The sequence below is a fragment of the Thalia democratica genome, chromosome 6 (assembly GCF_965202585.1).
Source record: "Thalia democratica chromosome 6, ktThaDemo2.hap1.1, whole genome shotgun sequence".
In the NCBI taxonomy this organism is placed as follows: Eukaryota; Metazoa; Chordata; class Thaliacea; order Salpida; family Salpidae; genus Thalia; species Thalia democratica.
Genome location: NC_139170.1, coordinates 21387058 through 21407888, shown reverse-complemented (window position 1 = coordinate 21407888; position 20831 = coordinate 21387058). Strand labels below are relative to the sequence as shown.

Below are 20831 nucleotides of genomic sequence, written 5' to 3'. Positions count from 1 at the left end.
AACCACGACTATCAAAAAAAAAAAAAAAAAATACTTTCAATGCAGTTCTATAGAAAATAATAAATACAGTTATTTAAAATGTAAACACCATTAAAAATTATAAATATAATTTATTTAAACAAGTATGTTGATTTTCTAAATACCTAGTAAATCATACATCCATCGTAAGCTCTCTTTTCTACCTTTGATCATCTGTGTGCGCATGTGTTCAACTTGGAAAAACATTAAGAGAAACTTTACACATGATAACTGTTTCTTAATATCCTTGGTATCTTGTAAACATCGCTTAACTCCAACTAAAAACATAATTGTCAATAGTTTATATACCACACTAAACTTAAATCCTTCCGCCGAAAATATATTTCTACTAATGCAATATAAAGTGCAGCTTTTATAGTTATAACAGAAAACACAAAAAAAAAGTTGCTTTATTACAAATTAATATACTTTCTAACACTAACTTATTTTTACAATTTTCGTCAGTGTGTGTACAATTGCAATAGTACATTTAAACACTTAAAACTTATATAACTTTTTAATAAAAAAAACGTAATGATTACTAGTTTGTAATAGTTTGTATTAATACAATTCAGTAACAGTCCAGATGTTTAGGTTTTTTGACTAGTTTGTTTATATTTCGGGTACAACTTAATAGAAAAGCTTATATTTACCGTATATTTGCTTCCAGTTTCTATGAAAAACTTGAATGTTAAAAACTTTACTTTGCAGGCAGTAAGTCATCAGTTCAGTAAATATATTGAAAACTATTGCATCACAGGAACTTGCAATTTTTTCAAGTTTTTTAATTTTTTTAACTGTTAAGAAAAACTCAGTCAACATTATGTTAATATCATTAGTTTAAAAGTTCACTTTGTTTCTATTTTATAAACACTTTAATTCATTAATGCAGTATCTAATTCTATATAAAATTGTCTTTTATAACTTCATAAGTTTTGAACATTTTTGTATTACACCAACTAGCATTAAAAAGTTCAAATTAAATTTGTATTTAGATTTTATTGAAGAGATTATCAGAAAAAATACAATGTTTCACTCTTGTAGTAAACTGTAAGAGATCATCAGTTGTTAAAATATTTTTTCAAATAGAAATTAAAAAAAAATATATCATCATATATATCAATCTTAACATAACAGTTTAATTTTGTGGATTAGCTATAATTATAAGTTCCAACCTTAAAAATTAACCTTAAAAAGCTTTTTTTTAATTACTACTTAAATAAATGACACATATACAAACTTGTGGCGGTTTTAAATTTCTTAGAATTAAAAAATATGTTAGTCTTGAAAACCTGACAACTCTTTAAACGATTGATACTTGTAAAAAGGACATGCATACATTTCTATAATAGTACATACATAAAAAAGCTAAACTCAACTTTAACAGTTATAAAGCAAGTGAGCGAGATATTATTTTTTATTACAAAGATGAATCCAACAAAGTACTAAATTTAAAAGCTAACCACTAATTGCAAGTGTAAAAAAAGAAGACAGTTTGTCAATATAAGATTCTTTGACATCAATCATTTGCACTGCCACACTCTCTCTCTGTTCTTTCAAGCAGGAATATAAAAGTTGCAACACACTTGCTTGCATTTTAACCAAATCACTTAGCAACGAGCATCTTCTGTTTCGCTTGACCAACTCAATAGATGGCACTTCTGATTGGTCACTGATATCTTCTCGTTTTGTCAATTTTTTTAGTAAGCATTGAACACGCGATTGGTCCGTTAAACTGAAGTATTTAAACAAATAATTGAAAATTTATAAACAATGCTTTTTTTAATTAACTTTTTTTTATTTTTTTATAAATTATTCAAAATTTACGAATTATTTTAATCAAGAGATTTGCTTAAGTGTTTAGTGAAAACAGTTTTAGCTAAAAAAAAAATTAAAAACAAAAATAGATGAAACAAACTTTACTAAATTTGTTACTCGTAAAGAATGCAAACTTTTAAATTAGCAACCTTAAAACTTGTAAGATTAAAAAACTTTTTCAAAACTGGCTTGCCATAAATTTGTTTTTGTTTGGTGGAAGAAAATAAAAAATATTACAATTAAAAATGTTATTAAATATTAAAAATACATAAATTTTATATTTAGCTCACAAGACACTTGACTTAAGTTTATTGTTAAACTTAAACACATTTGATGTACATAAAAGCGCTATCTTGATTTAATCTGTAAAAAATTAATTCCTTGGTGTGATACTTATGAAGAAACTATTCTGCTAGCCTTGAAGTCTATAACATTTTGTTTGCTTAAGTTTTTAACCAGCATACTATTTTTCACCAATGACCTCTTACAAAAAAAAATATTTATTTTCAAATAGAAAAATAAAAGTGTTAGTTTTTGAAAATTAACTATAAAATAACTTATTTCAAAAACTTTATACTTATCATTACTTACAATTTTATAAAAATGTTATAATTGAAAGTTACTTTGTGAAATAGTACAACAAATCAGCTTCTAGCATTGCAGTTATTGTGTTAGTTGGTGCTTTAGTTATACAGCTGACTAAAAAGTGACACGTTGATGAAACAAGTTCTGGAGTTGCAAGTGACCTCCATGAGTTCATTAGCATTTCGTCATCTGTTTTGAAAAATTTTATTAAATAATTTTTTAGTTTCTATTTTGTATAAATTATTGATAAAATATCTTTATTGTTTTAATGTAAACTATTTTTTTTGGTTAACAGCATGTATAACTAACCAGTACGTTTAAAGTGTTGCTCAGAACCGTTCTTGATTAAATCATTTCTCTGAAAAAATAAAATATTTATAGTAAAAAAAAAAGAGTTCAAAGGTAATGAGTTATGAGGTTTTATACTAGAGATCCAGACAAGGAAGATCCGTCGAAAATTATTTAAAAAAATGTTTCAAGTACTTATTCACTTTATTTGACTAGCGGCGTTTCACTGTCAATTTGCAATAAACAGTTCAACGAAGTTTCTAAAGATTATCAAGTGAAAAAAAAATAGGTAAAAAATTGTACTATGATTTTAAGTATTTTAATGTACAACATTATAAAAAGCTTTCAGAATGCAATAAATTAGGAAGGGCAACATACGGCCCACGATCCGGAGATCCGACCCGCCAACATAAATCTTTGGCTCGTGACTTATTTTTTCAACATAAAAGCATCTTGTGCAGATACAAAAAAAAAGTAATAACATTTTTTTTGAAGTATGATCTTTATTTCTTTTTAAGTACACAGTAGCGCTTATAAAGTGATTTTTAGATGCAATTTTACTAAAAGACTTATTTCAAATTTTATACTATTCAAAACGACGCGACCTACTTACACTTATTTTCAAAAGTCTGGCCAGACGCGAAAGATTTTTTACTGGCAAATTCGGTCCGTCGACTAGAAAAATTTAACTACCCCTAAAATAAATGCTACTTAAACTAAGTTTATTTGTAGTATGCTTTAAAACAGTTTAATAACTACTGAACTTATTTTTAAAATAACAGCGGATAATTTATGTTTTGGATTTTTTTAAACGAAAATAGAAGTACTGGCACCTAGAACTGTGCTTGTTATAGAACAGAGAAACGTAGTTAGTTAAGATAAACTTCAATTATTTCTAAATTATTATATTTCAACGAAGTTGTTTAGTTTAGATCTTTTATTAGCAAACATTATGACCCTTATAATATACTTTACAAGTTATAATATTCAGTAAGCTTAATTTAATTTCATTACATTTCACATTAATATGTTATTTGTCAAACATCATATTCAGTTAAAAATTTATTGAATTACACTTATTTTCCAACTTTAACTAAGGTACAAAAAGCAGAAGTATAGTAAACAATTTGCTTATAAAAGCATGACGTAACATAAACAATTTTGACGGAAACATTTTAACATAACATTATTTTGTGTATGCAAAGTTCATTTTAAAGCAGTGGGTAACAGGTGTTTGGTGGTCGCAGGCTAGAATTAGAAAATAAAAATATTTGCGGACCGCAGTTGTAGTTTTTTTTTACTGTTTTAAATATCTGTTGTTAGTCTCGAATTTCCTGTAAATAATACTAAGTCTTTTTTTTTCGCTTTATACTTCAAACCTCAGAATATCAAGTCAAAATTTTCTTTCGCGGACCGCAGTTTTACCTTTTATGGGCCGCATCCGATTTAAAATGAAAACATGCTCGCAGGTCACACTTTGGCGAACCCTGTTCTAAAGTGAAATTTTTTAAACTGAGATTTTAAGACTAATATTTTTTGCAGTAATTTTCTTATAGTAATTTATCTTAAATAAAAATATTGCTCAATTTACCGTAATTTAAAGAGCTTATTTAAATATATTTAAAAAGCGGATAATTTAGCTATATTAAACGATTTTTTTCTACGAAAATAGAAGCACTGGCACCTAGAACTGCTTGTTATAGCACAGAGAAACGTAGTTAGTTTAGATAAATTTGCAGTAATAAAAGCAGTAATTTTCTTGAAATAAAATTAAATAATTAGTTTTAAAAATATTCTAAATTACAATACACCGTTAACATTAATATTCATATATATCTTAAGTAAAATTAAAACATAAAATCAAACTATTTTTTTAATTAATTTTGAATTACTTATATTTAGTTAAGTTTATTAATTGATAATTTGCTGCATTTCGTTTTAAATCTGTCACAAGCAAAGTAATAGTAGTATGATGTTTTCAAACTAACGAAGCTAGTTTGTAATGTAATAAAACTAAACTGCACTAACTGTAAACTACAATATATATGTTTGCTTTGTGAATTCCGTGGATGGTAAAAGAGGCTCTCCACTTTAAGTAGGTGTATTTTATATATTTAGTTCAGAAAATTAACTTGTACGTCGTACAGGTTTTTCGACGGGTAATACACTTTCTTCAACAAGGTTTTTATTGAAACTGTAACACCCAATTTTATACAATACAATTTTTATACAATTTAGTACGCATGCTTATAATTTGGTTTTTATTGAATAAAAACCTTGCTCAAAAAAGCATTTAAACGCTGAAAAAGCTATACAAGGAAAAAGTCTGTAATTTGTACTAAATCTATATACATTATTTATATAATATATCCTGTATAGTTAAAGTTATGTAAACATCATATATTGTTGTTTACAAGATGTTATTTTATTAAAAGAAATATTTTACATAAAAAATAATTTAAATACTGTACACATTTTTATTTGCATTTTTTATTAATTAACCTTGAAACCTTTATAGACTTCGAAAAATTGTTTAGTTTTAACGATCAGAGAAATGTCATTATCAAACAAAGTAATAACAAACTATAAATTGTTAATTAAAAAACATTCTTTAACTTACTTGGCCTACCGGGGATATACTTGCATTAATTTCAGATGAACCATTTAGACTCTCATTTGATTTCGAACCTTTAAAATTAAGATCTTGTATCAAAGTTAGCTTAAGCATTTACGACTACTTTTTTTAATTAATTATGAAATTTCAGTTTAAATTGGTGGAGAAGGTAGACCAATATGTCCTTACGTTGTAAAAAACAAGTAAGATAAAAACAAACCTGTTTTTTTTTTGAAACAAGGCAACTTTAAAAACAGATAACTCATTTACCGATTGTTGATATTTCAACTCCGGTGTTACTTCCACCTCGATCCTTGTCAACTCTTGAAACAACTTTTGAAATAAAGCGCTGCAAAGCACCAGGCGAGCGTACGCACGAATGGGCATGGTATGACGTCAAAATAAGAGCAATGTGATTTATGATGTGCGAACTAGACAGAAGGTACACGAGTGCTGGAAGGCCATGTAGAGACTGACCAAGTTCGCTTTTATCTTCGTTAATACATTTGATGATTGGACCCTTTACATTAGTGTTTTGCAAGGAATTAATAATTACATATAAGTAAGTTTTAAAGTAATTTTGAAAAATATTAAATATATACAGCTTTTTATAAAATAATGAGTAGATTAATTTCAAATTCAAACTAAGTATAGCTTCGGTAACAAAAATAAAAAAAAACTTTTGCACGGGTAACTTAGTTACAACATAGTTTACAGTTCAACAAGTTTCATAACTTATACATAAGACCTTTAAAAAGGTGGTACATTTGCACAGGACATCTTTTTTAAGCTCATAAACCATAACATAATTCTATGCGTATTAAACCATAACATCTAACTAACTTTATAAACTTTTGTTTGTAACATTTTTCACTCTACCCTAATATTTAGTCCATAAACTTTAAATCCTGATTCATAACTTCTAACTTTGACCTTTTATTAATTAGCTATAAGTCTTAAGTTGTGACGACTAGTTATTAACTCTCAAACCTAATAAAAAATACTTAGACGAAAAGTATACATTAATATTATGTCTAAAAGCGTTGTCGTGAAATTCAAAATGTTACCTAAAACATATGAGGTAAACTATAAAACGTGTTATCTTTTTTTTTTTCGAGTGAATCTTAAGTTGACTATTTTGAAACACCTTAAAGTTAAACTTAATAAAGATTAATTTTGCTTCAGAAGCCGCTTCTAGTTTTATAAATAGAAGTTAGAGCAAAACTTTCAGTTTTAATTAAATTTGCATATCTTAATTTAATTGTTATTTTAATAGTGTCTTACAAATAAAAACTATTATTGCACTAACTTGTGTTGAAGATTTTTGTTTACCACCGAAAGGATGACACATCAGATTATTGATTATTTGACATGCTTGTGATCTTACTGCAGCACACTCAGAATGATCCAAATATACAGCAAGAGCCTATTTTTTATTAAATAAGATAATACTTTTTTGTAGAAATAATAAATTATTCACAAGTTTATCCTTAATTTTTTGAATATAAAGTATTTTTTAAAAAATTAGTTTTTTACGGGATTAAATTCTTTTTTTTTATTAAGTTAAGTTTTCAAGTAGGAAATTTATAATAAATATGCTGAAGCAAAAGAAAAATTTCCTCATGAAAATTAATGCAATTTTTTTTTTCACTAAAACAGTTTAGTAAAAAAAATATCCTAAAAAAAAGATAGTGAAAATTTATTCCAACTTAACTATTTAGTTGATTTTTGAGCAAGGTAAATACAAATTACTTTATTTAGTTTTGGTATAACTATTATGAAGTCAACATTAATTAAAATAAACATAACTTAGTCTACTTTTTATATATATGGTTAGAAAAAAAAACATTAAATCAATAAAACACTAATTCATTATTGTTAACATTAAATTATATTTAAATATTTCATTAACTATTTAGTGAAATGTTTTAGTAAATTATTTCACCATTTCCCAAATTCCTCCTGATATATGCTGAAAGGACTTTACAAGCGAAGCAGCGCCATACTGACACCGGGAAACTATACATGCGATACCGACTCCTGAAACGCGAATCCTAGGATCTCTAGCTGACCACAACTGTGCCAGCCAATCTAGAGACAATTGACCTGTGATACAGTTGTCGCCATAACAACTGCGTTGGGTGCTTGACAAGCGCGGCTGGTGATTTCTTCCTGAACTCGATGAAGTTTTAGATTCTCTCTCAAGATGTTTAGGCCAATTCTGTTGTAATAAAAAAATTACAAATAAAACCCTTTTATTAAAACAATTATGGCAAAATATATTGATAGTTATCTTATAGGTTAAGATTTAACTTATAAAACTCACGGGAAAGTTAAACGAAGCAAGCTCTCTTGTTATGTGCAAAATACATTGAGCTGCACATCTAGTGACACCTTTTCCCATGTAAGACATATTACTACTAACACTGCCATAATCAAAAGTCGATATCATCTGTTTTTTATATTATTTAAGTAATAAACTTAAGTATATAACTTTTTAATTTTAGAACTAATCGTACAAAACCAAAACGCACATACAAATTATTAAGCATAAAGCAGTAGTGAAAAATTGTACAAGCTTTTGTCTAGAATTTCAATCTGTATCTTAGTTTTAAAATATAAGTTTGACATTATATACATCTCAATATATTTTTCACACTTTTTACTGGTCAGAAACGTAGAAACTAATTAAACACTTTATTAGTTTTTACAAAAATAAAAATACCTTACTAAAAACAATCTATTACAGGTACCAATTTATACAGTTAAAAACTTTTTTACATAAAGTTTTACACTTGAACAATTTTTATAACTACCACTTAAACTTAATATATGAAAATTTAATTATTAGACTCACCCATTCAACATAAAAAAGTGAACAAAAACTGACCTAAAATTTAACAAATAAATAAATAAAAAAACTTATTTTCTAGTAAGTGTTGAATACTCTCTAACAAAATAATTTTTCATTAACCTCAATCAACGTATTTAGTATTTTCTTCATTAACATAATGTCGCGATCATCTGAGCTGAATAAATTTAAGTTTGAGGAATCTATTTCAGATTCTTCTTCATGAACTTTTACGCGGTTTGCAGTGAAATGTACTAAGCTTGCAAGAGCTACCTCTACCGATGAAATATCATAATACTGGGGATCTTGAATGAACTCAAGTCGTACAAAAGCAGCTTTACGAAGCTCGTAATGGAATTGCTCAAAAACCTGTAAACATTTACGTTATTAACTTATAATTATCAAATTTTAACTGGCCAAGCCGAAAACTAACCTTGAATTCGACACAGGTTGACCTATATAGGAAGCGAGAAAGTCTTGAAAACAAGCGAAGAATTTTTTCACAAAGCCTTCGTCTTGTCTGCTGTGGAGTAACCCCTACTTCAAAGCTTTTAGTGGAGGGAACGAATTCGTAAGACTCAAGCATGTAAAAAAGAGGATTTCCAACTGAAGAGCCAGTTAAAGGTTTTGAACATCTAAATGAAAACATGTAATGTAAAAACACAACACCCAGTATGAAATGTCTTATTTATTTTTCTTAATAAAAATTTTCTGAAAATGGTTAATAAAGAAAACGTAAATTATATTAGTTTTCGTAGTTAAAGTTTTTTTAAATATAAAACAATTGCACACACCATTTAGACTTTCTAAAAAGTTATCAGAAACAATTATCTAATTTTAAAGCTCTTATTGACAATGAACTTTATATTCTACAAAAATTTAGTTGCAGACATCATTCGTTTAAAAAAAAATAATAGCCTTATGCTGTTTTTTTGTAGTGGATACTTTTAGATTTATGACTGACATTTAAATTTCTATCATTCTGATAGTTCGATTGGTGCAGCTTTAAATTGTTACAAGAATTAAATTGTATTCTTTTTATAAGACTTACATTGAAAATGTATTTTGTACGACTAGATTCACTATTATTTTTAATTCTTAATAAAAAGCTTTAAACAAAGTAATGCACCTTGTACTAGGATTTATTAAAAGAAGTTTTGTTGCCCACATAAGAAATTCATCACTGACTAGTTGCTTATTTTGAAAACCTGAGGACGTAATTATGATATTTGAAAAAATATCTAATGATGATTCAATAATACCAAATATTTCATCAAGAAGAGAAGTTATATTCGTCAACAAATGCTCATCTTCATAACACGTAGGCGCTATCTGTTTAGTTTTGTAGTATCTATTTGTACTGTTTTATTTTTTCATTTTCATTTGTTCGTAGATTTATCTGATGGTTTACTGAGATTTTTAATGTGATCAGTTTACTCGATTTGACTACTATAACAGTTGTTTATAATTTATTTTAACTTAAATAAAAATTTATATAGTCGACATTTTTATTATTTTTTTTATTATTGTTTAAGTTTACTAATATTACCTTATACATGACTTCAATGTATGTGTTTTTCATATTTATTTGTACTGACGAGCTCATTGTGCAAAACAATCTTTACAAAGTAAACTATTAAAAAATAAGTATCAACTTTATATGAATTATGGTAGTCACGAGAATAAAATTTTAACTGGTTATCGACCAAAAGCATTTTAAGCTAAACATAAATTAACTTTTTTGTATGTTGATATTATTTTAAAATCTTTAACTTAGTTAGCAGTTGCTTTATACCGTTTGTAACATTTTAATTAGTTTTTGAGATATGAAGGTAAAAATTCGGAGACTTCAATAGGCTATTTATGGAAGGACCGTAGGTAAAAAGGCAAAAAAAAAACTATTTCATTAAAGTATATATGTTTTCTACATCTTTTGAGCAATCGTTCTCAAACGTTTTAAGTTTAATCTTAACTTAATAAAAAGCAATCCTGTTGTAGATTTTCTTCAGTATTAAGAATAAAATATTTTTTTCCTAAAGCCTAAAAAATTAAAGATAAGTTATTTTGTTGTTAATAAAGTTACTAAATTTTGAATTTTTTAACGTTACAAATAGGACTTTTTTGATGCAAGGAACCTTTCCTGAAATGAATAAAAGATGAAGTAGAAGATAGATCTTTAATAATTTTATTTTAATTAAGAGATAATCAGCAATGAAAACTTCTCATTCATACGTTTGTATCGGAAATTTTATAAACAATTGACTATATCTCAAAAGTTAATTAAGGCCGTGTCCAACATACTTCTTTAACAAAAACTAACATTGGCTTTTATATGAATTTAAGTATAAACTACAAGCCGATTTTTATTGAATTTAAAATTTTTGAATTAATTTTGAGATGGCTGTACTTTTTGTAAAAGTTTTTGATACAAATGTATGGATTACAAATTTTTCATTGTATATTTTCGGATAATTTTTTAAATTTACAAAAATTCTATTTTCTTCATTTTTTGAGATAGAAATCTAACATTTTTATTAAACAATGCTTGTAAAGTTTAAAAGACTTAGAATGTTTTAATATTTTTGATGTTAAAAAATATAAAAAATTAAATAAAAAAATAAAAATAAGTGGTTTTTTAATATTTTTTTTTAATTTTTCAATGTTGAAAAGTTCGTGCTATGAAAAGATTCAAATACGAGTAATGGACTTATGTAAAAATTAATTGTTTAAAAATGAAGGAGAAGGGAGATTTTTAGTAAAATAGTTTTTTTCGCGGTTTTAATTTTCGTTTTCTATAAGGAACCTATTTAGCTCGCCGACTTTGATTGCTTATATACGGTTAAAAATTTCTGATATCTAAGACAAATCTCTACAGAGTGCGAACGACTAGTAAAAAATAAGAAGGATTTGTAAAAAACGAAACCGCTCAGTTCCAACCCGCGCACAATTTCCACCCAATCAATTCCCACCCGAACCTATTCCAACCCGAATCTATTCCCACCTGGATCAATTTCCATCCAAACAAATTCCCTCCTTAATCAATTTTTACGTCACTTTTACACAGCAACACTTTTACACGGAGAGTTATTTTTGAATAGTGTCAATTTTCCCACAAATTATCACTTTTTTATGACTGCACTTTGCTCAAAGCGTTCTGTTTGCATGTTATCAATTTTTTACTGGTGACATATTTTGCGCCAGTCGTCACTTTTGCACGGCTGACATTTTTTCAAAAGTTTGATAAAACTAAGTTGACGAAATTTATCTAAATACATTTATAAAAATTATTTAACTTAAAATGTATTAAATGTAATTTTTACCTGTTTAGACATCAATTACGTATTAATGTAAAACTAAACTTGAATATAAATTAAAACAAGTTTGACATAAAATAAAACTAAATATAACTAAAAGCTGATTGAAAACTATTTCAAGTAGAGTAGAAATATACACTAAATTTTTTTATTAAAAAAATACGGGTGATTCAGGGAACAAATTATTCAATTTAAGTTTTGTTTTTTTGGACTAGTTTTTCTACTTTTAATTCAATATTCATTGTTTTTATTTTAAAAGGTCCGAATATCCACACTTAATTATACGCTGTTAAAGCAACAACTTTTCCAAAAGAGAGTCTGACAACATTATAACTCTTCAAGACAAGTTAACTGCTGACAATAAAAGCAATTCAATTTTTTTTTATTTCACTAGGAATTTAACTTACAAAATTTATACCATATTTTAAACTTAACTTGAATTTAAGTTTTTAAGATAACTTTTTACTAAAATATTTAACAAAAAAATATGAATAAGTTTAATTACTTTTAGCCTAGCATTTTAAATTTTTAAAAAAATATTTTTAAGTATCAATAATCTAGAAGTACATCGACTATCATGTAAAACAAAACAAAAACTAAAAGGCACACTAGAAAAAGATGCATACATTCTACAACAAATAACTTCGAAGTTGTACAGTAGATTGAGCTTGTAAGACATAAAGTTATTGTAACGAAAATGTATAACAGTATATAAACACAGGTAATGAAACTGGTTTAAAAACCATATGAAAAACTGTCTCAATTCTTTTACAAAAACAAAAACAACAGACACAAAGATCTTTCGTTTATTATATAAACATTTTCAATGCTTATTCAAATAGATTTTTATAGATAAACTGTTCAATCTCAACTATAAAAAGGCAGACTACCTCCAAATAATTCAATTTATAGTATTTACACACGAAAATTTGTAGAAATTATGTAACAATATAACTATTCATTTAATAAACTGATTAAAACTGCACTTATACACGATACGGGGCAAACAATTATAAACTAAAATACTTTAAACTATTTATTAGACTAAACTTTACTTTTATGTTAAAATATATCATACGCTAATAGTTTTAGATTAAGTCTAACAAGTTGTAACGTGCATAAACATATAAGTTTAAGCAAATTTTTAAGCTGAAATGATAAGTTAAACAATTAAAAAAAAATTACTAAAGCTACTATACTGTTAAACTAGTTAAAAATAAGTAATACTTTCAAACTGTTGATCTATTGGAATTCGATCGGGTGGGAGTTGATCCGGGTAGGAATTGAGCGCGGGTGAAAAATGTTAGTATACCGTAAAAAACAAGGTGGACCCCCTTCTATGGCCTTAAACCTTTTTTATTCTGTGAAAATTATCTTATACTCTATTATTTTAACTTTAATATAACAGCCAATTTTTTTTATGTTTGATTCCCCTACGGCCTTTAAGTATTATTAGTTAAAACATAAGTTAAATCACAAATTCAATAAAATAAATATAGAAACTAACTTAAATTAATATGTGTAGTTAAGCTTTTATTCTGAAATTTCAAAATAGCCTAATTTAGTGGCAACTCTGTATTACTGCTTAACGAGATAAAATATTCAATATCAACATACATTTTACTTTTATAAGATGTGTGCCGATATTGCATATTTCATTTTTATTACATTAAAAATTACTATAAATAATCTAAAAATTGTTTAGAAAATAAACAAAGGTTCAAAGTTTTTGTAAACAAAATATTGTAAATTTAAAACAATTTTTTTTTTAATCAATTATTAATAAAGACTGTAAAGATTTACGTATTGCAGCTAAAAATCCCACTTGATAACTGAAATATACAATTATAAAAGTTAAATTATAAAATTATATTGAAAATAACTTTTACCTGCAAAAATCTTTCAATAACAGACAAAAAACTTTGTTTATTAATTAAAACATTAACAAAGTATTTGTTGTCTAAACATAATTGATCAGTTATAGATGATGTCATCAGCATAATACGCAGTAAATGAAAACTTGATGATGCAGATTGATGGGATGTAGATGATTCAATTTTTTTAACAAACCAATCACATGAAGTTTTAGGATCCGATAACTCGATTGCAATCTTATCGTGTAGCTTACTACCCATTTTTATTTCACTTTCTTTAGAAAAATCATTAGTTTTTAAACATTAAAGTTTTAAAAATGTTAAAAACTAAATTTTTACTTAATTACAGATATACATTAGTTAAAAATATATCTCAATTAAGATTTTTCATAAAAGTTTTTTCACCAAAAGATATTATACAAAGCAAAACTATCATTTGCTTGAAGTGTAAGAAGTATTTACTTAAATTTAGCTTTATTACACTTGGTTCAACTCTTTCAAAAATTTCATGAGTAGTAAATTAATAAAACTACTTACCATATTTATTTTTTGCTATTTCATCACTAATATCTTTATGAAAATCACTTTTTAAAAGCATATGCTTAGAAATAAAAGCATTTTTGTCTTTTTTGGCAGATATATGATTCACTTTTTGCCTAAAGTAAGAGTGAAACGGCTCCTCTTTTAGTTTTTCAACTATATTAAGATCGAATGATGGTCGATTGCGACTTAAGATGTCGTGTTCAGGACAAGTAAACGGTATCTAAAAAAGTAATATTTAACCATGATTTTCATTTAAAACAAATTGCTTAAAAAAACACAAGTAAATTATATAAAGTTTAAAACTGAACACATTGAAAAACTTACTTGATACCTTTTGTTTAGAGCCTGTGGTAAGCTCAACATTTTTTCCCCGGGTACTACCTGTGAAGTAGCAGGAGGTACCCAAACTTTCAAAGAGTCTGAAAAAAGCAACAATGCCATTACCAGACATGATTCCTGCAGACAACTCACCCCTTTGCCTCTGCATAAAATAGCGCCATGGAGAACTAAAAACAGAAAACTTCGGTCTCGTGAAAGTTTCTGCCTCACTAAATCATCTCTTCGCAAAACTAGTTTTAGTATTCGAATGCAAGCATTGTATGCAAGACGCAGCATTTCGGTCAACACCGAGCCATTATCAACAATCATGTTTCTAAACTCGCGAACAATTAATGGCAGTCCCTCACGAGACACGAATGCTCTCATCAGAGCTGCGTCTTGTATGACGTCACAAAGTTGGCGAAGAGCACTCACACGCATTGTTGGGTCATCGCCACCACTTTTGTCTTTTAGAACATTAATAATAGCGACGACGGAGTCTTCAAAGTATGAAACTTTAGTTCGTGTGCTTTCAATTTTGACTGGAACAAGCGCTAGCGGAGTTTCAGTTATAAAAAGATCAGTAAGACCTAAAAAAAATTATATTTTTAGCAGCTGAAGCTTTTAAAAAACTTAACATTATATAGTTTAAGGTACTACAAATACAAACAGTATATATTGTTGTTATTAATTAAGTTTTACGCTTTTCAACAGAATAATGTTATCCTAACAACATAAGTAAAAAGTCTTAATGTTTCGGAATTATAAGGAATACGTCGGAAACAAAAAATAAGTCTTTTTAAAACTATTACCAGAAAATGTTTCAAGCTGAGGAATTTCTGTTTTATATAGAGACTTTACTTTAGCTCCAAAAAAAGCACGAGATGGTCGATTTCTAAGAAATAATCCTCTTAATGATGATCTAACATTTTCAAATAAATCTTCATCAGTTGTCTCTCTTACATGGCTAGGTGTTATAAAACAAGAGATCGCAGAACGAAGTAAATCTGAATCGCCAGTGAATCCCTAAAATTAATTTTAAATTGTTTAACATCAACAAATTTATTACGCACAGTACCCTTCAAAAAACAAGTACATAATCATATTTTACATAATCAATCTTTTGATACAAAACGCGTTAGTTAAAAGCTTAACTTATTGCTTGTAAAAACTTAAGAAACACTGTTATGCTTATTTTTGATACTTTTGCAGTTGTACTCCAATGTTTCTTTAAAATCGTGTACTTGTATACTAACTTTTAGATTTCTACAACAACAAAAAAGTTCAGTACGTTTAAAAATACAAGCAACGTAATGCTGTCGTATCTCGAAAAGTAAATAAGTATTTTAAGCAATGTCGGTATCCAACTTTAAAAAACCGAAGTGAAATTAGTATATACTTTTTAATACTAATATAAAATTTTTTAAACTTATTCAACTATCACAATCAAACCATGCTAGTGTAAAAAATAAAACTAACTTGTATTACAGGAAAGACAGGTCTTATTGCTAGAGTAAACTCCCACCACATCTGTGGTGATACAAGTAGCCTGCTTTGCATCAGTAATACAAAAATTTCGTGAGCTGGAGAACTGATCAACCTGCAATCTTCATTCAATCCATGCGCAGATATCTCGTATAACACGTCGCTATCCAGTAAAAATCTATAGTAGAAAAATTTGTGAGACGTCTGAATGTATACTTAACAAACTAAAAATTAAAAGTAGTTTTTAAAACTACTAATAGAACTATAATTAACGTTTTGATAAAAAAAAATATAGATTATCTCAACAACTAAATATTGGTTAATTTTTATACTTATTTTATTCATAACAAAAAAAATATATTTTTCTTAGCATAACTTAAACAACTATATTTGATTATACATTAAAAAATCAAAATTAATTTGACTGAAGAATAAGTTATAAATTAAAAGGTTATATTAACAACACTCGTCTAGTATCAATGCATGTAGATTAAAAAAAATTATGATACCACATATAAGCTTGCTTTATTTGAATAGGTATGCCGGTAATAAATATTTTTTCAAGTAAATCCACAAAAACAAAGTATTGACGTGTCAGGTTATGTATATAATGTTTATATTCGAAAGTATGGGAAAAGGACGAGTATGGATTAGTTAGAGTATAGTTTGTAAAATCGAACAAATCACAAGTGGCACGTAAGGAATCTGCCAAGCATGTTACATGGAAAGAGCAACAACCACAGCAGAAGATAAAGTACAATTATTTGTGAATAAAAAACAAGATATATCCTTTGTTTGTCAACACAGCAGACGATAAAAAAACAATTAAAATGATATATCATTTCGAATCCTACAAGTACAAACTTCAAATTTTGTCGAAAGTCAGTTGAGTTTGCTAAATATAGAATATCTTATGAACATATCGGGCAATTTTTTTAAATGGATTAGTTAAGCAATTTTTCAACTCTAAAGTCTATCACAGATATACAAAGCTGACTCGGCCTCTATGCAAAACTAAGACAAATCATGGAACCTTTTCGAGATTTTTTTGTCCCAAAAGAATATTTTTTTAATGAAAAATTGAACAACGCCTACAATAAACCTAAAAAGGTAATAATTGAAGCAATATGAAGTGATGTTAAAATTATCGACTTGACTTTGGAAAACTGACCAGCCTTTAGGCATAACTTGTCAAAACTTGGTTTGAGGTACTTTCGTATGGAAAATCATTTTGAATTCAATAGCAGGTTACCATACTGCTGCACCACCACCTTAAAAGTGACGCTTGCATGTTCGAGATTTTTGAACGGAGCAAAAAAGAGATATGTTGCTATAGAAGAGGAGGCAAGTTTCTTGCTATATGTTTAGTTGTTATAACTATCGAAATTTTTCATTAAGGGATACAAAGATGTGGTGGTTGTAATGGATCAAAAGCCATAGATAATTTTTGATTCTTGAACTAAATCGAAGACACACATATTTTCAAGCTAAAACAGTGACCACTGCTATGAATTTTTGAGGTGCTTAACATGCCTATAAAGACTAATCTAACGGAATATGCTGCATTACGTTACTCGACCGTGACCAACAAAGTAAATTCTCATGCTTTAAAGACGCTTCTAATCGCCTCATTGAGTAATGAAGTATGTTCTTAAATGGCAATTTATTAGGATGAAATAGAAGAAGAGACACTTACAATAGCGACACCTACACTTGTAGAAGAGACACGACAAGAAATGATTTCATGTATAAACTTTCGAGAAAATCCCATTGTATTGAAAAGAGTTCAAAGTTGAAATTTCAGTGCGTTGCTTCATATCCGGAATACATATGACAAGTATTTCCGGTCCAGATCATATTGGGGCATCAACTTAGAGATAGATTTTTTTTTACTTTCTTTTCTGTACGACTTATGAGTAGAAAAGTATGGAAGCTCTAAAAATAATTACGATAGCGTTATTAAAATAGCTTTTTTAACAACTGTCACTTTTAGACGGTTGTCACTTATATACGAATTTCAACCTTCCAGTTTCAAGAACTTATACTTTAACGTTGAAAAAACTTAATCAAAATTTCATACATGTTAAGAGCATAGGGGGATCCGACATTTATTTTACTAAAAATAACAATGCATCTTATATGAAAGCTTGAACTACAAACTACAAGCCAGTTTTTATAGAACTAAAAAACCTTATCTAACCTTTGAGGTATTGTAGTTTTTTTTTAAAGTTTCCGATACAAACATACGGACCGCAAATTTTTCGTAGTCAATTTTCTTGGAGTTTAAAAAATCACTAAAAATATATTTTATCCTTCATTTTTAGAGCTAGAGACCTCAAACTGTTAGGAAACATTCCTTTAATAGTTTAAAGGAATTTGAATATTGGAATTTTAAAAATATCAAAAAATTAAAGTTTTAGATTAAAAAAAAATAAGGGGTTTTTTAATAAAAAAATTATTTTTCAAAATTTAAATATTCCTGCATTTAATCTTTTTAAAATTTAATAATATACTTTTTGTTAAAATTTAAAGAAGATTGCTTAAAAAATGAAGGAGGGGATAGATTTTTAGTGAAACGGTCTTTTTTCGCGTTTTTAGTTTGCGCCTTCTGTTAGGAACCTTTTGAGGTCACCGACTTTGATCGTTCATATCTCAAAAATTACTTTGAATTTTTTCAAGCGGTTAAAAATGTCGATTAGCTCAGATAAAACTCTATAAAATAAGATCAACTTGTAAAAATCAAGGTGGACCCCCAACCCCCTTTACGCCCTTAAAAGCTGAAAGCTACGAAACTAAATTGAGAGTTTTGTGTATTTTTTCTTAAGGTACCTTCGTTAACTAAATGATTAATTTCATAACAATTTTTATAAATATGTTCTTTTAAACATGAAGGAAATTAAAAAAACTATTAGTAACTTATGGATTTAAGTGTAATATAACACAAAAAAAAATAAGAAGAATTTTTAGACTTCTTTGGAATACTTAGTTAAGTTTTAAAATAAAACAATTTCATTAAGAATATATCAAGAATCTAATACTTAAATTTATTGGCTTCACTTTTCATAAAACTATTTTTTTAAACTTTAAATATACTTTAAAGTAAAATAAATTGGATAGTTTTATTGTTATCTGAAAAAAACTATGATATACAATTGAAGATAACTTTTAGAATAAAAAATTTACTATACAACGACAGTTTGATAAAATATTGCTAATATTTATTAAATCTTTAAATTCTATTTGGATGTTATTATCAAGGGTATTTTCTATAAATTTATTAAAAATTTTAAAGAGTATTTTAACTAAACATTAAATTCTATATCAACCATTTTCAATACGCTTGTAATTATTTATGTATTTTAAAAACTCAACGTTTTCAAAAATCTTCAAATATATCTATTTTAAATAGCTTAAACGTGTTGCAACAATAAAAAACTATAAAAAAGTTTTAGTCATACCTACAACCAAAACTTGATTTCATTTTCGGATCTTGAGCAGCAGAACTAATATTAATGGCAGCTCTTACAATTTTCAAACACTTCTCATATGTAAATTGTTTAACTTTCAAAATAGGAAAAGCCAAGAACTTTAACAAAATCTTTTTAAGTCTTAACTTTAAATCCTCCGTTTTTTTGTCTTCTAAAAAATGAAATTGAGAAAAATTATACTAAAGCATAATATACTTCAAAAATTCTTTACCTTAAAGTTAAATTAAAGTTGAGTTTAAATACTATAACTTTAATGCTACTTATGTCAACCCTTACCAGTCTTAAACGGACAAAATTCCTGTGATACTTCAGATAGAATTGATAATATATTGTTAATAGTATCAAAATTGCATTTGAAATAAAATGATTTAATGCTTTTTTCAACTAATTCAACAACATTAAGGCAATTTTCTAGATTTATTTTTTTCGTATAGAAGCGATTAGAAAATTTCTGTTAAAAATACTATAGTTATATATCAATGTTTAATCATTGTAAAAATCGTTAGTTATCATGAAAAACAACTAAATATTAGTGATTTGTTGTTATTGGAAAACATATATATAAATAAAAGATAACCTATTCATGATTTTAAATACTTATTCTACTGTTAAGTATAAAACGTTAAAATATTTTTACATACACTTTATAAGTACCTCATATTCGATTTCAAACTGATAACAGTATTCAAAAGATTCTCCGATTTCGTAGCAATTGACTATTAAGTGATGAATTTCGCTATTGAAAACTTTCAAATATTTACTTGATAAAATCCAAAAAGATGGCATTGTGAATGATAGGGAATAGTCTGCCGAAATTATCTGCAATGCGTGCACAGTGCAACTTTTCATTTCCATTTGAGAACACTAGAGGTTTTAATTTAATATTAGCAGTATGTACTAGATTCAAAAAATATGTATGTGTTTATGTTTAGTTTATAGGCGACAGATTTCACTGCAAATACTTAACAGGATATAATCCAGTTAAAGCAAAGTTCAAGTGAATAAAACATTAATATTTGTACTTATTTCATTAAAAAAATAGAGAAATAGTAAATTTCTAATTAAAATAATTTCAAATTAATTACTTAAAGTTGGAAAAAATATATAATTTAAAAGTAAAGATTAAACTAACTTAAACATAATTTTAACACAAAAAATTAATATCAAACAAGGTAAAGAAACAAACTTGATTCAGAGGCATAACAACTTTTAGAAATTTTATAAAAAGAGCAGCAGAAGTTTGAAAAATTAATCGACGGTAGTAAAATTGATCATGTGATTCGCTACTACGAATTTTGAAGCTAGTTTTGCTACCAAATTGCAAGTCCAGATGATAGTGATACAAAAGTATTTCAGAAAACATTTCAATAAGTTGCGTACATGAGGATTGCTATAAAAATTACAATTAAAAACTAACTTATAGAATTTTTAAAAACACATTAAAAAAAATTTATGACTACTTTATTTGTTATTAAAAAAATATTAATTATAAATTTTATTAACAAACATATAAAATTGTAAATTGTATAACGTATTTAAAATTCTTTCAGCCAGTATTTATTTCGGCCATCATCAACTAAGTTGAGATGTTTTATGCCATCGATATTAAACCATGAACTTTACCGCAAGACCAAC

At 26.9% G+C, this 20831-nt stretch overlaps 1 protein-coding gene across 2 annotated transcripts in view; it reads right to left on the bottom strand.

The window, feature by feature from the left end:
* The window catches only part of LOC145837748 (rotatin-like), a 40070-nt gene that overhangs the window by 13227 nt on the left and 6012 nt on the right, over positions 1–20831 (bottom strand). For both annotated transcript variants that reach the window (XM_082945185.1, XM_082945186.1), the window contains exons 10-31: positions 20383–20586; positions 19851–20060; positions 19473–19647; positions 19167–19347; positions 15703–15886; positions 15036–15249; positions 14230–14813; positions 13900–14125; positions 13378–13637; positions 9304–9506; positions 8608–8809; positions 8298–8543; positions 7650–7775; positions 7269–7544; positions 6633–6749; positions 5594–5843; positions 5330–5397; positions 2731–2779; positions 2460–2610; positions 1482–1753; positions 672–815; positions 144–296 (exon numbers count right to left, since the gene is read on the bottom strand). In XM_082945185.1, the coding sequence (XP_082801311.1) occupies positions 144–296; positions 672–815; positions 1482–1753; positions 2460–2610; positions 2731–2779; positions 5330–5397; positions 5594–5843; positions 6633–6749; positions 7269–7544; positions 7650–7775; positions 8298–8543; positions 8608–8809; positions 9304–9506; positions 13378–13637; positions 13900–14125; positions 14230–14813; positions 15036–15249; positions 15703–15886; positions 19167–19347; positions 19473–19647; positions 19851–20060; positions 20383–20586 (4495 nt within the window). The remainder of the gene's footprint in view (positions 1–143; positions 297–671; positions 816–1481; positions 1754–2459; positions 2611–2730; positions 2780–5329; positions 5398–5593; positions 5844–6632; positions 6750–7268; positions 7545–7649; positions 7776–8297; positions 8544–8607; positions 8810–9303; positions 9507–13377; positions 13638–13899; positions 14126–14229; positions 14814–15035; positions 15250–15702; positions 15887–19166; positions 19348–19472; positions 19648–19850; positions 20061–20382; positions 20587–20831) is intronic.